The sequence below is a fragment of the Semicossyphus pulcher genome, unplaced genomic scaffold (genome assembly GCF_022749685.1).
Source record: "Semicossyphus pulcher isolate SPU_LCO1_2020_fin unplaced genomic scaffold, fSemPul1.0.p SCAF_21, whole genome shotgun sequence".
NCBI classification, from domain to species: Eukaryota; Metazoa; Chordata; class Actinopteri; order Labriformes; family Labridae; genus Semicossyphus; species Semicossyphus pulcher.
Window position 1 is genome coordinate 17,353,925 of NW_027211695.1, and position 16,219 is coordinate 17,370,143.

Genomic DNA, 16,219 nt, shown 5'->3' on the forward strand with positions numbered 1-16,219 from the left:
AGTAGGAGGGGCTGCTCGTCTGCTGCTCCTCCGCTGTCCTCAGCCACGTCCGCAGCGTGTACCTGCTTTCAAACACGTTGTCCACAAAAGCATACAAAGTTTTGACGTAGTCTTGTTTATTATTACATCAGGTGGTTCATTCATTCATGCTGTCCACTTGCTGACTTAGTTATTTACGATACATTGTTCACTTATCTTACTAGCTCTGTACATATTGTTTAGGATACACTTGTTTACTTAATTATTTTTATATGCCCTCTATGCTGCACTATCCACTTTGCTGCTGTAACACTGTACATTTATTTAACTATTTATTTAATTATTAATTTTTTTTAATTCATTATTAATCTTGTCTTATCTTGCTGCAGCTGTGGCTCAGTGGTAGAGTTGGTCATCCTTCAATCGGAAGGTCGGAGGTTCGATCCCCGGCTCCCTCAGGCTACATGTCCAAGGCAAGACACTGAACCCCAAATTGCTGCAGTATGAATGTGATAACTGATTGACAGTTGGGCACTTAACGTAGCAGCCTCTGCCATCAGTGTATGAATGTGTGTGTGAATGTGATATGTAGTGTGTAGTGTAAAAGCAGCTTTGAGTGATCTGATGCCTCTTTTGCCATTAGAGCACAGTGTGAGGAGTAAACTGGTCCCGCTGTTATTTATTTGGTTGTCTTCACATGTGATTGACGTCCTGTGACTCCTGTCACTGTTTCAGTGCTCTACCTCAACGAGGAGAGCGGGCGAACGAGTCGTTTAATTGCAACTTCGGGACACGTTATAGAAATCTGAAGCAGCGGGCCGCCGCTGCAAAATGGATCAACAGGTGATATAAAATTAGATATGGACTTAATAGATACTAAGTTATGTCTTATTAGTACTTCATCTTAACGAGGTTATCATCATGGTAGAATTGTAATTTAAGTTTCGTCACTTGCTGTGGAATATCTTTTAAAAAGCAGTTACCAGGTGTTCTCATTGATGGCCCGAACTGAACATGCGGTCGGCATTTTCACTCACTTTATATTATATTAGGAAATATCCAACATTTAGTTTTCCTTAACTTTTATAATAACTTTTTGGTTGATTGTGATTTATCTGATACTTCGTTTCGATCTCACACTTCTCCTATTGAATCTTGTGTCATCAGGTCACCCTCATCTCCTACACAGAATATACCAGTGCAGCTGTGTTCATGCTCTTGAGTCAGTCACTGATTTCTTTATCTACTTTCACATTCATGTATCCGTCCCCACAGAAAATGCAAGAAAAATATTTTTCTGTCCTTAAAATTTTGACCTGAAATGAGCAAAAAATTGGTTGAAATTTATAAAACACGATCAAAAAGTAACTTCTCTAAATGTTTGCCAGTGGAAACAGTGCGACTGCCCTGGACCTGAATCACTCATGGTTTCCAAAATGTCAGAATTTGTTGAAGACCACCTCAAGATAACACGACCCCTTTCAATGAATGGTGTAACCCGCAGAGCTCGCCATCCAGGACTTCTTTAAAAACATCGACACGATTAGAGACGCTGGTGAGGATCACGCTGAGACCAGTCTTCTGCTTAAAGTCTCCTTTAAACTTCGAGGAACCAGAAAGAGCTTCTTAAAAGTCCCAGCTCTTGTGTCATGTGACCTCTCTGATACAGTGCTGTGTCAGTGTGCCTGCTGTCCCGGCATTCTCGCGTTTCCAGGGGAAATCCCATCTGTGTGGATTTATAGGAGCTTGGGAGCAGCTGTCTCCTTTACACCTTAAGGTGTGAAGTGGAAAAAGCGTCTGGAGATTATTTGTTTAACGAGATGTTCTTTCCAGGTATCACGAAGCACTTGATCGGGTTGTTGTTCGCTTCACTACAATGAACCGGCCGCAGACGGTATCATGATGGCTGTTTGAGGGATCAGCTTACCGCGAGCTCACGGGTAGCTGGCAAACTCTAATTTAAGCCTTTAAAAAATAGCCCGGCAAATCACGGCAAGCACTGGATTATTTGTTTTGTTGTTTGCTCATTGTAGTCACGGAGCTTTGACTGTCTGGGTGACACAGTAGTAGGTGATGTAACAGGTTGCATTTTAGACATGGTGGTTAAATTAAACAACAAAAGATGAATTAAACACATTTTTTGGTAATATTTTCTTGTAATTTTTAAATTATTTGGTTCAAGTGAATTTAAAAATGTTCATCTTCTTAAGCTGAGCCTTATTTTTGCACTTTATTAATGAATAACAACCAATCAAAGTTCGATGGTTTAAACAACAAATCTGCCTTTGTTAATGTGCAATCTATATTTAGGGTATCATTAAAGCCTTACCAAACACATGAATTTAAAAATAGTCATTTTATTTTATTCCTCTTTAAACACTTTAATAAAGCAAATTTTTGCTCCCTTTTTGCTCGTTTGTAGTCTTTTTATTTTCTACCTTTCTCGCTCCAATGCTATGCTACTTTGCATGCTACCAAAAACAGCAGTTGTTAGATGAAAGTGTGTGAGATCTGGGCAGGTATCTGCTACTAACGGTCAGAAACGCCACATGGTACCTTTTCATGTATATTTTATATAGATCAAAAATCAAACAAAACATTATTATATATTCTGAATGATGGCGCTGCAGATTTAACCTTTTTTAAAGTGCTACCCGAAACATGAAAACATACTACTTTGATTTATTACTCCTTATCTGTGCTTTCATCAGTTTCAGCTGCTCTTATAGGTCCATTTAATTATTCAGATTCTTGTTATTATTTTTATTTTTGCTTAAACTGATGTAGAACAGAACAAGTTTTATTCTCACCCAAAGCTAGATAAAGACTGCATCCAGTGAATTAAAATGACAGGCATCCATTAGATTAACATAGAGTATATATAGCTTTGATTGAAAACACATTTTTCTGGAACATTCATATTCATAATCTTGCTTGGTCATAAAAGCCTCCTCTCTCTCTGCTTCCCTCCATCATCAAATGTAACAGGTGTTACGGGAGTTGTTTAGGAATCCTCGGGGATTTAAGGTGGGACTTATTCTTACCTAATACTATAATGCTCATTAATTCCTGCTTTGGTGACTTACGTCCCCCTGATCCTCTGTGGTTGGCCCAGCCCGGCCCGGCCCATCCTCGCCCTCTGCTGCTGACGCTGCCGCTGCCCTGACAGAAAGGCCGCTCAGCTGTCGGCCGGGAACAAGCAGAGGAGCGTTTGTGTTTTAGCGGGTAGTTGTAGGGGAAGGCGGGGACGTGGGAGTGTTGGATGGAGGGTCAAAGTTGCAGGGGCGTATCACTGATGCTTTGACACAATGGTTTGCTTAGTTAGGGCGGGAATGACACAGTCCATTTACTGCCTGCAGAAAGTCCCTTAAATGGATGGTTTACTTTATTTGTAGCTTATATTTCCATGAATTGAGTCAATATAGTAAATTTGACTTGAGTTGACTTCTTCATTTATAAGAACCACTTTCTGAAAACCTGAGATGAAAATCTGCCATTAACATCCCCCCAAAAAATAATAGAGATCATTTTATGTTGTATAAAGGCACATTATCGCAGTATAAAGGCACTTATTGCGGTATAAAGGCACATTATTGCAGTATAAAGGCACTTATTGCGGTATAAAGGCACATTATCGCAGTATAAAGGCACTTATTGCAGTATAAAGGCACTTATTGCAGTATAAAGGCACATTATTGCAGTATAAAGGCACTTATTGCAGTATAAAGGCACTTATTGCAGTATAAAGGCACATTATCGCAGTATAAAGGCACTTATTGCGGTATAAAGGCACATTATCGCAGTATAAAGGCACTTATTGCAGTATAAAGGCACATTATCGCAGTATAAAGGCACTTATTGCAGTATAAAGGCACTTATTGCAGTATAAAGGCACATTATCGCAGTATAAAGGCACTTATTGCGGTATAAAGGCACATTATCGCAGTATAAAGGCACATTATCGCAGTATAAAGGCACTTATTGCAGTATAAAGGCACATTATCGCAGTATAAAGGCACATTATTGCAGTATAAAGGCACATTATCGCAGTATAAAGGCACATTATTGCAGTATAAAGGCACATTATCGCAGTATAAAGGCACTTATTGCAGTATAAAGGCACATTATCGCAGTATAAAGGCACTTATTGCAGTATAAAGGCACATTATCGCAGTATAAAGGCACATTATTGCAGTATAAAGGCACTTATTGCAGTATAAAGGCACATTATCGCAGTATAAAGGCACATTATCGCAGTATAAAGGCACTTATTGCAGTATAAAGGCACATTATCGCAGTATAAAGGCACTTATTGCAGTATAAAGGCACATTATCGCAGTATAAAGGCACTTATTGCAGTATAAAGGCACATTATCGCAGTATAAAGGCACATTATCGCAGTATAAAGGCACTTATTGCGGTATAAAGGTACTTATTGCAGTATAAAGGCACTTATTGCAGTATAAAGGCACATTATCGCAGTATAAAGGCACTTATTGCGGTATAAAGGCACATTATCGCAGTATAAAGGCACTTATCGCAGTATAAAGGCACTTATTGCAGTATAAAGGCACATTATCGCAGTATAAAGGCACTTATTGCAGTATAAAGGCACTTATTGCAGTATAAAGGCACTTATTGCGGTATAAAGGCACTTATTGCAGTATAAAGGCACTTATTGCAGTATAAAGGCACTTATTGCGGTATAAAGGCACTTATCGCAGTATAAAGGCACTTATTGCGGTATAAAGGCACTTATCGCAGTATAAAGGCACATTATCGCAGTATAAAGGCACTTATTGCAGTATAAAGGCACATTATCGCAGTATAAAGGCACTTATTGCAGTATAAAGGCACATTATCGCAGTATAAAGGCACTTATCGCAGTATAAAGGCACTTATTGCAGTATAAAGGCACATTATCGCAGTATAAAGGCACTTATTGCAGTATAAAGGCACTTATTGCAGTATAAAGGCACATTATCGCAGTATAAAGGCACTTATTGCAGTATAAAGGCACATTATCGCAGTATAAAGGCACATTATCGCAGTATAAAGGCACTTATTGCGGTATAAAGGCACATTATTGCAGTATAAAGGCACATTATTGCAGTATAAAGGCACATTATCGCAGTATAAAGGCACTTATTGCAGTATAAAGGCACATTATCGCAGTATAAAGGCACTTATTGCAGTATAAAGGCGCATTATTGCAAAGGTACATTACTGCAGTATAAAGGCACACATGTACATAATCACAAACACAAACTGAGTAGTTATCTGAATCAGGGAATACTACTAAGTCACTTTAGGATGCATGTTTATCCGTCTTCAGGGAGGCTCTCTGCTTTATAACTTTGGTTTAAAGAGTTTTTGAAACACACACAGATAAAAGTTCCCGTTGGTGACCTTTGTTTAAAGAGGGGGGTGGGCCAGAAGAGAGAGAGCCACATACCGCTGTGGTGATCACGTTGTGTGACCACCAATGACCTACCAATGTTTTGTAAAGACGCATGTTTGAAAACATGGAGGGGGTTGAACCGCTTGTTAATGGTGACATCTGTCAACATGTGTGACGCTGCACTCGGTAATGAGCCGATCATCTTAACAGGGACACAAACATCACACATCAGACACCTGACTGCACTCAGTTTCTATGTTCTCTGACTTATGTCACATTTCTCATGATTCTTGTGTATTTGAAGGAGGTTCTGCATGTCAGTAGTCAAAGCTGGATTGTAAAAGCAACATAGTTTCCTCGTTTTCATGAAGCACGTCTCTTCCTCTTCAGTATTTTTTTGTCCTTCTGTCCCAGATCTGTGAACGCAATATCTCACAAACACCTGGATGGATATCACGGTGGTCAAAGGTCCAAGGTCAACTTAACTGTGACATCATCAAGTCGTGCAAAAACACGTTTTCCGTCCCATTCTTGTGACTTAAAAAACCCTGCAGGGAATTTATTGAAATTAAGCTGTCGACTTAAACTCAAAGTTTTTGTTGTGATTTAGCTCTGTCTAATAAAATGGGGTTAAAGGTCAATGTCACTGTGACCTCATGTTTGTCCCACTTAAATGCAATTAGTTTATTTATTCGTCTGAACGAACAACAATCTTGAGACGCTCTAAAAACTTTTTACGTACTTGTTGTAACAGGAAGTCGTGCGAGACTCCATCAACCTGCAATCATCCGTCATTTCTTCTTCTTCTGATTTTGTGCAGTAGTGTGCTGCTCCTCAACAACACTCAAAACCCAAATATAAAAACATGAACATGATGGAAACCAGCTCAGAATGAGTCACTCTTATGGAGCTAGGCTGCTATGCTAGCTCCTGTGTCAGGCTATTACTCACAAATTCTCCCTCTGACTTTCATTCGTTTGTACACCTGCAAAGATGTTAGTCTAGTTTAGCTCAGCGGCCCCCATTCTCTCGTCCCCCCGTTTCCAACACTATCCTCCGTCCTCTCTGTAAATAAAGGCCGATATCATGACGGCAGTGAAAACACAGCCAGTCCCCCTCGCTGCTAGCGTCTATTGATTTTGTCATGTTGTGTGATCCTTTGATACGATCTCTAACAGCTCAACTAAAATTTAATCTGTCATATAAATCCCACCTAATCTGCTTTATTACCGCTGATATATTAAGTATATTAACTGGAGTCAGAGGTCAGTGAGGTTTGTTGCTTCTTCAAAGCAACATGAGTGAACTTCCCTGATGATGAGGAGTTAGTGAAATGGAACGTTTTCCGTGGCAGCATCAGAGCGATGTCAGTGAAATCCTTCAGATAATCTTATAATGAGACATTGTTGGCCTACAGCAGGTGTGTGTTGTCTAAACAGTGGGGTAATTGTATCATAGCTCACATCATCTGCTGCTGCAGCACTGGTGATAGACGAGCCTTGCATTAGTGCATCGATCGATTAAGTCAGCGCGGCCTCGCAGACACTGGAATCGTGAGCGAGTGAAGTTTTAATGCTTCACTTTGTGCTGCACAGCGTGACACCTGTACGCATGACGGCCTTTCATCATTACTCACCTGTGTGTGTGTATAATTTAGTCTGCATGTGTGCTGTGTGTTTTCCCGCTGGGCCGGTGTGACAGCAGGGGTGGGAGCGTTAGCTTGGTGAGAAGGATTACCTCGATCTGTTAGGCCTCCTTTTCTCTCTCGCAGTGTCATGTCTCATTACTCGTGTCCTCCAGCCCCGATAGTCTGGCTTTAGCCGGGATTCATTTAAAACGCGGGCCGCCCGGGCGTCAGGGAGCACCCGGTTTAGAGGCACAGTGATATGCGTGCCCTTTGCCTGAGAGGCTTTTTGTCAGTAAGCAGACAGGTAAACTTCTCCCAAAGCTGGCATTGATGGCGGTTAAGCCGTCACTTGTTTAAGTGAAACGGATGGCCGCACCGCAGAGAGACGAGCTCAGCGTGTGGCTACAATCTGTTGTTGTGATGGCCTCGTGGAGAACGACTGTTTCCAGATGACCTGCGGGAAATGAACAAAGCACACGAGGAAGAAAGCAAAGTGAGGTCGTTACTTTGTAGTACAACAAGTGTTATCAGAGTCAGGGACAGAAGAAGGTTTACTCCAACCTCCTCAAGTGTTTCATATCCTTATAAATCCAACATCTGTGGGGTTTCTGGTCCTTCTTTTGTTCTCAGAGCAAATAATGACTCAGATAATCCAGAAACTAAGCAACAGATTTAATAAGTTGTTAAATTAACCGTTACTTGCAGCTCTTAAATGCGACCCACACAGTTTCAGTGAGGTGAGAAGCTGCAGCTCTCACACTTTATTAGATTTTACCGACAGAACAGAAGAGGCTTTTTTTACTGCTGGAACGATGAGTCGGTGACATTCAACTCATTCATCAAGCAAACATTCAGGTTTATTCTTATTAAATGTGTATCTCTGTTATTGATGTAAGGTTAACAGTGTAATGTGTTTGTCACATTATGAGGGCAATAAGCAGCCAGGAGACGTCAGACGTTAAATAGAGCAAAGATTACAAGGCAAGTTTATTTATAGAGCAGCATTCACACATGGAGCAGTTCAAAGTGCTTTACATAGTTTAAAACAACATTAAGAGCTTTAAAAGAAACGTGACATTAAGCTAAAATAACACATTAACATACAAAAAGCAAAATATGTTAAGATACAAGATCAGACTCCTACTCCTTCAAAGTTCATTCTTCCATTTTATTTTAAAATGGTTAAAATACAAAATAGATTAAATTAAAAGTACAGCAGGCGCCGCAGTCCTCCATCGCACCGATCGCAGGCTCGACTCCCCGTCTGCTGATTATCTGGTGCACCTCATCCCCCACTCTCTCCTCCACACATTTCCTGTCTCTCTTCCTCTGTCCTATATATACACAAAATTCATCTTAAAAATATAAGATCAATTAAAAATGTAAATAAGAAACTCATGGTGTGCCCTAAATATTTTATTGATTTGCCAAAATGTCCTCATCTCAGACCACCGTTTAAAGATGTTTCAACGTGCAGGGATGGATAAGAAACGTAAGAATACTATAATAAGATGCATTTATTATAGTAGTGTAAAGTGTTTCACAGCAAGAAAAATAAAGAAACATGAAGTTCATTCATCAAAATCCTTCGTTTGGATAAAACTTTAAAACTTTGAGTTTGTGTTGCTTTTGGCCCCCGTGGACAAAGACACACCTCTTCTCTCTCTGCTGATTTTGTCCTGTTCATGCTTCAGTGGTGTTTTAAAAACAAAAAAGAAATCTCATCCTGCTTTCTTTAACAGTCATGTGTATCACTCACTTTAACTTTTCGCCCTGGAAAATATCAACAAAGGCACAGGCAGGTAATCTCTTTGTCTGACACCTACCCCCCCAGCTGTTTCAGGCATTAAAAATAACTATATAGAAACAATCAATCTTCTCGCTGATGGTTTGGTTTGCTTTTGTAGCTCATAAAGTCATCAGAATAAATTTCAGACTGTTTCATAACCAGTGAAAAACTCCTCACAGGAGCTTTAAGGAAGACACTGACTCAGACAGCCTTATAACCTCAGGCAGGTCCTTCTTTAGCCTCGAGGCCACCCCCCCACGGCCTGAGGATCTTATACTATGTTAAAGTTTTTCAGGGATAAGGTAAAATGCAGATTTTTAACTATTTGTATCTAAACTTTTGCCGCTCTTTAACTCGTCCTTTATGTCCACTTCCTGATGTTTCAGTGACTCTGACGTACTGCCAGAGTCTCTTGTTATACATTGTAAATCTCCAATAATAAAACCCTCGCGTCGCGTTAACGCCTCATTTATAGAATAATTAAAGTTCTCTTGTAACATTTCTCTAAAGCGTCGCTCTAATCAGCAGAAATCCTTCCAGTCAAGTGGCTCATTAGTGGAAATCAGTGATGTTAAGCTGAGTGGCATAAACATCCTCTATAGTCCTTTTCTCCTGCCACACACACAAACAGCCCGCTCATCCGTCCACGTTTCATTTAGTGAATTCCTGTCATCAGCACGGGTCATTGACTCCTTCATCTCTCACCCCTTCGCTGACCCAGAAGGCCCGTGTGTCTGCCACGCCTGTGTTTTGACCCCTCGCTCTCGTTGGCCTCACCCTTCACCCCCCCCCCCCCTCTCGGGGAACCCCCCGCCGCCCGCTGATCTCGCCCTCCAGCTGGTTCCCTCCACCGTCCAGAAGCCGGCGAGCTCTCCCGGCCTGAGCAGGGCGGCTAATCTAGATGGCGGGAGGCCTGCCTCCTGCTAGCGTACACAAGAGAGGGCAGCCCTAATTGCTTATGTCGTAAAGCTCCCTGACCCAGATAAGCCTCCACTCCCCAAAGCTGTCGATGTAAACCCCACTTTACCTCACCAAACCTGCCTCTCCTGATCCACACAAGCCACCCCCCGCCTTACATTTCTGCACCTTCTGCCACATTATTAACACCCGGGGCAGGGGGAGAAGGGGAGAGGGAAACGAGCACCGCGGGGAGACGTGACATCTTTATGAAGACGCTATTATCTTGTCTGTCTTTGTGAATACAAACGAGTCTTATGTTGCAGGAAAATATGAGGTTTTTTTTGTGCTTATATTTTTAATGACGCCCTTTAAGAGGTGGAAGACTTTAGAAGCATAAAAAGCCTAAAGAATATCGAACATATTGTTCAGAGTTCCTTAAAAGTCTGACAAGTTGCATCAAACCGACCAGAAAGCAGAAGTGCCTCATATTAGATTTGACAGGTAATCATTCGAGTGTCCATTGAAAGCCGATCTGAAGCTAATGCAGGGTGTTGCGTGCCGCTAGCTCTCGCGTGCCTGCCGCATCGCTGAGCCCTGTAATGCAGGCTTAGCCACTAAAATGCCACAGAAACTCCTCGGACGGCCGTCAAGTGACGAATGTCACACGTGCCCTACTTCGCTTGACAGATGGCCGGCTCACCAATCAACACTTGCGCGGCTTAGACGCAAACACAAACATATTTATGTTTTTAATTTCAACTTTCTAACTGCAGCTTTTGCTTCATTTAACAGATACATTAATGATCATATTAGAAAGTTTGGGTTGTGTAGTTGTTACAGGTGGAGTCGAGTCCACGTCACACTCACTGAGAATTCCCTGAAGTCCACTTTAATACAGATCTTAATTACTAAATAGGAGCTTTTAATTGGATGCTGGCCTTCCTCGCGCTGTAATCACCCATCACATGCTGCTGGTGCAGAGATGCCTTTAACCCGCCTCTTAAGCCACCACAGGCTCAACTGTGTCAGGAGTTTGGTGAACGATACTTATATTTCTGACCCGACACACAAACGCATCCACAAATAGTTCAGACACAATCTAACCTCAAATCACCGACCACGATCCTCTGTGTTGCGTTTGATAGGTGGACATTAAGCGTCGCAGTCCTCGGATTATCCCGCCCTCGGCTTCCTCACGTCCAATTTAAGTGATACTTCAAGAACCTGGCTTGACATTACTTGACATTAGAAATCCCTCTGGTGAAGTTAATGAATTGGAGGCTGCTCAGTAGTAAAATAAGAGACGCTTCCGGGTCAGATAAAAGTCATCCAGAGGGTTTATTAGAAAGTCCAACAATACAAATCAGGCATTTTATTTAGTCAACACAAAAGAGGAAATAAATACAACATAAGTCTGATAAACAGGTGAGAAATAAACCACAACACCACGTCGTCGTACATGTGTTTAAATCGACCTCGCTCCAAAAACAAAAGTGATTTTAAAACACGTTTTTTTGCACCAAACACATTTTTGTGCTACAGTTTCCTGCTCAGGGAGGAGTTCCAACTTATTCCAGTTAAAGGAAAACAATTTCACAATAAATATATCATAAACACGACGAGTGGAGACGGAGAAGTGTTTAAATAACAAGTTAAAAACAGATTATCTCTGTGTGTTTTCTCTAAACAAACGAGGAGTGGTAGTTTCAGGTTTAATACTGGATGTAGTGTGTGTACCTGTAGTGTGTAAGATCACTATTCATCTAGTGGTGTTTCCTCAGCAGCCCGTCTGACACCACAAGCAGCTTTAAATGTGTATTTTCATTGTGCGCTTTTTGTCTCTACCTACATGCTACATTTCTACCTGAACATGACACACTCCAGATAACACACGCTCAGTGTCATGATACAGTAGTTTTCCACAGTCTTGGCGTTAAAGTGTAGATAAAGTTCTGAGTGCTTTGTCGTCCTCGTGACTCGAGTGATCCCTGCAAAAACGAGGAATCAGAGGCGAACAAACGCTTGTGAATGTGCCGACACTGCAGTTGTATAATCCCCGTTTCCAACACACTCAGAAGTGTAGTGCCTGTCGCCATCTGGTGGCCGGAGCACGACATTGATTGGCACAAAACTTGGGTTGATTTCTCATCACATAAAAAAGTCAAAGGGTTTGTACTTAACCTGATCTGCCTTTTTGTTTCACTTGTTTATTGTTGCTGAATATTCTCACAAAAATGTCTGCAAACTACTTCTGATAGAGTTTAAATAAGTAGTATTAATGTCAAAGATCAAGCTCCCCATCTTCGCTTCAGCTCCTCAATAGGCCATTTTTATCTCCCTAAATACACAGACAACTTAACCTAAACAATATGTGAGTAAAGTAGTGATGTCACAGTTTTATCTGCTGTATATAAATAAGCATTTTGTTCCTTTAAAGCTACTGTGAGGAGTTTTTAGCTGCTAATGAAGCAAGACCATGAATGAGACCATCATCAGCGGTTGAATCCTGTTCTAGCTGCCACAGATTCCATGTCAGAAGAGGACGAGCCGTCACAACAGCCTTTGTTTAAATGTTTCACTGTCAAGACTTACAGTGAGCGGTATGTTAAAAGTAAGCAGGAGGAGAGACTGATGCATGTACAGTCGGGCTGCACCATTTATTGTTAACATTTAGCAGGATGCGCGATAGTGAAGCAAATTCAGCGAAACACGTCGAGCTGCTACTGTTTTGTTGCTCGCCAGTTTCTCGTCTTCAATCCACAGGAAAAGTCTGATATCACATGTTTGCAGCTCTTCAACAGAGCACACCGCGCAGCAGAGGCTGTTTGTCACCTGCCTGTAAACAAGCACGAAAACTCTCCTGCTTCCTGTCGGCGCACGCAACCTCACGCCGCGTGTGCGCTACAGGTGTAGCCGCTAAAAGTAAACACTCTGCTGTGCGTTTACGTAGCCATGGCGATAACCAGCACTGGAACGAGGTGCTGCTGTTAACAGGAATACACTCTTGTCACAGAGCCTCCATGATCTTGCCGACAGCAGCAGCTCCGTTACGCGAGGTGGCTTCTAATTGAGTATAATTGAGTATTCACCTCGTCCCGGTGCTGGAGACGCGAGTTTTCGTTTCCAAAGTTACCGTCGCCAGGCTGGTCACGCTGATTAAACTTACATTTGAACACCGTTAGAAATGGATAAAGAAAACTGTCGCTCCACCTGAACTCTCTCTACTTCTTCATGCGGGTGTCAGAGTCTGAACCAAGTGTGTTTTGTTTTGTTAAAATATCGCAGAACAAAAAGATATGTTTTTTCCAATCTGGTGCATCCCTAATGTTCAGGACGGGATCAGCGGAGAGATGACACGTACCGCTCGGTCCACAGGGGTCGCAAAAGGTCAACACTAAACGAAGGTTCCTCACAGAAGCTTTAACTTAAACCATATTTGAATGAAGTAGAAATGTTGCAGATCTAATTCTCAATAGTTAAATTAACTCTGACCTAGACAGGACTTCTCCTTCCCGCTAACGAGGATGACCTCTTGGGATTCCAGCTGATCCGCTGTGATGAAATGTTGAACCTTAAACTTTGTTTCTAAGTCTGCCTCTCTAATTGGATATTTAGAGACTCTGTCTTTCAGTCACATTTTTAAGTCTATTTTTGTACCAAAGCAGTCTAAAAAACATTTTAAAATAGAAAATGCACCTCCATATACTTTAACATCAACGTCCATCAAACGCCTTCTAGGTTTTACGTCTGATTTAAAGAAAAGAGTCTCATGAGTTGCAGCTGCTTCTTCCTTTAAGTCACTGTCTGTCACAAATCCCCGGGGAACGTTTCCCTGTTGCTCTCTTTCAGACGGTCTTGAAATAAACCCCCGGAGTTGGATTAGATTAAACTTCTGTGCCATCATGACAAGGAATCATAGAGGAAGTAGGACGCTTGGAGAGGGAGAGCCTGACAGGAAGATGAATCTGGTTGAATAAGGAAAACTGAACGTCCTCTTCCTGTCTCAGCAGCGTCGGTTAGAGCTCGGGTACTTGGTTTTCAGGCCCTCTTTGAAGCTGCGAAATAGGACCCGGTTGTGTTTGTTCTCCTCGTCCTTCTTGGCGTGGAACTCCCCCTGGATCTTGAAGCCCCGGTGCACCACGAAGGCCGAGCTCAGCACAGAGAACCTGTATCCGGCCACGTGGAGCTCGCAGGCCTGCGGGGGAAGACGGAGAGACGGGATTAGAAGGGAACACATGGAAGTGGGACGTGATGAGGGGGAAAGGAGAGGAGACAGATTGTGCAGGGGTGAGGAGGAAGGTGACAACAGGGAGGGGAGGTGAGGAGGAGATGGAATGTGATGGAGGAGGATTGGCAGACAAACACGGAGGTATTCAAACTGTTCAGTGAAAAAGTAAAGGAACTGATCAATCTGTGGAACAAAGTCGGTTAAAAGTAAAAAATAAACTCTCTCTCTTTGTTTACTTCAGGGAGTTTTCACTTGCAGAAATTCTGACCAATCAGAGAGCAGTTTCCTCGTGCATCAGAACTTTAAAATCTGCCGTTCGAACACAAACCAAACTCGAGGCAAAATACGACATTGTAACGATTCAGTCTTTGATCCGGATCAAACAAACAGACCTGGTGTGAAAGCACCCCTAGGAATTCTGGACATCCGGGAGATAAAAACAAGCAATTAAAATGAGTTAAGCTGCAGAAAAAAGTAATCATTAGCAACTTTACTTGACAGATCAAAGACTATACAAAAAAAAAGCCTCAGAGTCAAGGAGAGGTGAAGTGAGACGTAAATAACCAATCAGCTTGAGACTGGAGATAAACCCTGCAGTGGATTGCATCAGGACAACGCTGCCATGTGCCAAGTAAAATGTTCAAGCTGCACTGAAAATGGACTCAAATTTACTTAACGAACAAAGCTTAAAGAAATTCTGTATTTGCCTTGTGATCAACTTTCCCTGTTGTCAGAAAGTGTTGTCAAAAATACATAATATAACAGCAGGAGCCCTGTCAACCAAACACAGATGGATCTCAAAATCCTTCGAAGCAGTGGAACAGAGGCCAACTTCCCACATACATGTTAAAGTCACACAAACCTGGCTGATCCGGTTGAAGCCATATTGCTTGAAGATCTCGTCATAGAGCGGCACAGTGCGGGGCCCGATGTAGAAAGGCTCCCAGGGGTCCACCCAAGTGAGCGTGTAGGCCACTTCCAGGGTGCCCGTCTCCCTCACGTGGCTGTTGACCCAGCGTGAGTAGTTGGTGGGGGCCTGACAGCGAGGACACAGCTCCTCGTAGAACGGCCGGACCTCTCCGACCTGATAGAGCTGAACCAGCTCCGCCTTGGTGCCCGGCAACTTCCTGGCGTGTCGGATCTCGAAGGCAGGCAGGACGAACACCTCTTCGATCACTGGCTCACGCCTCGAGATCAGGTCCAGGAAGTGCTGGTGCAGGTCGGCGCTCGGCATCATGTCGATATCGATGACCAGGATGTAGGAGGACTCTGTGCCGCCTCGGGCCACGTTTCGAAGAAGGTTGTTGGGGTAGGAGATGTTCCCGCTGATGGCGTAGTTCTTCTGTTTATCCCTGTGGGTCTCCAGTCTGGAGAACACAGAGGCACAGTCCTCAAGACCTGCAAAATGCTCCCGGTCTTGCTCAGGGAAGCTGGCCATCTCTCCTGACAGGCACACCAAGTGGAAGTCCACCAGGGTCTGAATCCGAGGGCAGAAGAAGCTGAGCGCGTACACAAGAGCTGTGGCAAACTTGACATCTTGCCCATGTGCGAATATGGCCACAGAGAGCGGGTTCTGCCACCTCTCCACAAGAGACTCCAGGTGATGCAGGTTGTTGATGGTTGTGTGTGTGCCCAAAGCCAGCACGTTGGAGCTAGGGTCTGATCCTGGTTTCTGATCAGAGGTGAAATCACTTTTGATCAAGTTCTTGTAGACCCGGTACTGCCCACTGTTGTCAAAGATCCCACCAGTGGACAGAGAGTACCTCAGACGCTCCTTCCGCGAGTTTTTCTCGGTGTGCGCATTTTTCTTACCCCCAGAGCCCCCGAAGAGCTCCGAGTATCTGTACCGCTGCTGCTTACCGTGAAACCTGGATAAGAAGGACAGGTAAATGAGCTGCAGGAGCGCCACGATCAGCAGAGCACTCAGCACCACTTTGAAGGCGGAACATTTCTTGGAGAGATGCATTCCAGAGAAACTACGAACTGGCCGATCTGTGTACACAAAGCAGGTCCAAACACCGTAGCAGGCTTCTGTTTCCTGGAGGGCTGGCTATTTCTGTCCAAGCGTCCCTGCTAACATTACCTACATAGCCATCACGATGCTAGCACGGCAGCCTATCAGGCTGAAAACGCAACGAACTCTTGACTGCATGTCTTTCTGTTTAGTGGCAACGCTGCCCCAGATTTCTCACGGCTCTCGATATCACGAAGAAAGCGACGAATCTCCTCCAGTTTCTGTGATCTCCACCAAAACACAGCACAGTTGTTACCATTCGCTGCTGCTGCTGCTGCTGC

The 16,219-nt window shown here is 43.1% G+C and overlaps 1 protein-coding gene across 1 annotated transcript; it reads right to left on the reverse strand.

Moving 5' to 3' along the window:
- Positions 1 to 11,836: 11,836 nt before the first annotated feature.
- Positions 11,837 to 15,890, reverse strand: b4gat1 (beta-1,4-glucuronyltransferase 1). The gene is made up of 2 exons (XM_069672248.1): positions 14,787 to 15,890; positions 11,837 to 13,891 (listed from the first exon to the last, which is right to left on the reverse strand). Exons 1-2 carry the CDS (start codon positions 15,888 to 15,890, stop codon positions 13,700 to 13,702), a joined length of 1,296 nt encoding a protein of 431 aa, XP_069528349.1. The 3' UTR covers positions 11,837 to 13,699.
- Between the last annotated feature and the right edge of the window lie 329 nt (positions 15,891 to 16,219).

Bases quoted from the DNA above. Each gene is read 5' to 3' on its own strand.
- b4gat1 (XM_069672248.1), bottom strand. From the start codon at position 15,890: ATGCATCTCTCCAAGAAATGTTCCGCCTTCAAAGTGGTGCTGAGTGCT. The intron at 13,892-14,786 runs GTTTGTGTGACT...CTTCCCCCGCAG, and splicing joins GCTTCAACCGGATCAGCCAG to GCCTGCGAGCTCCACGTGGC.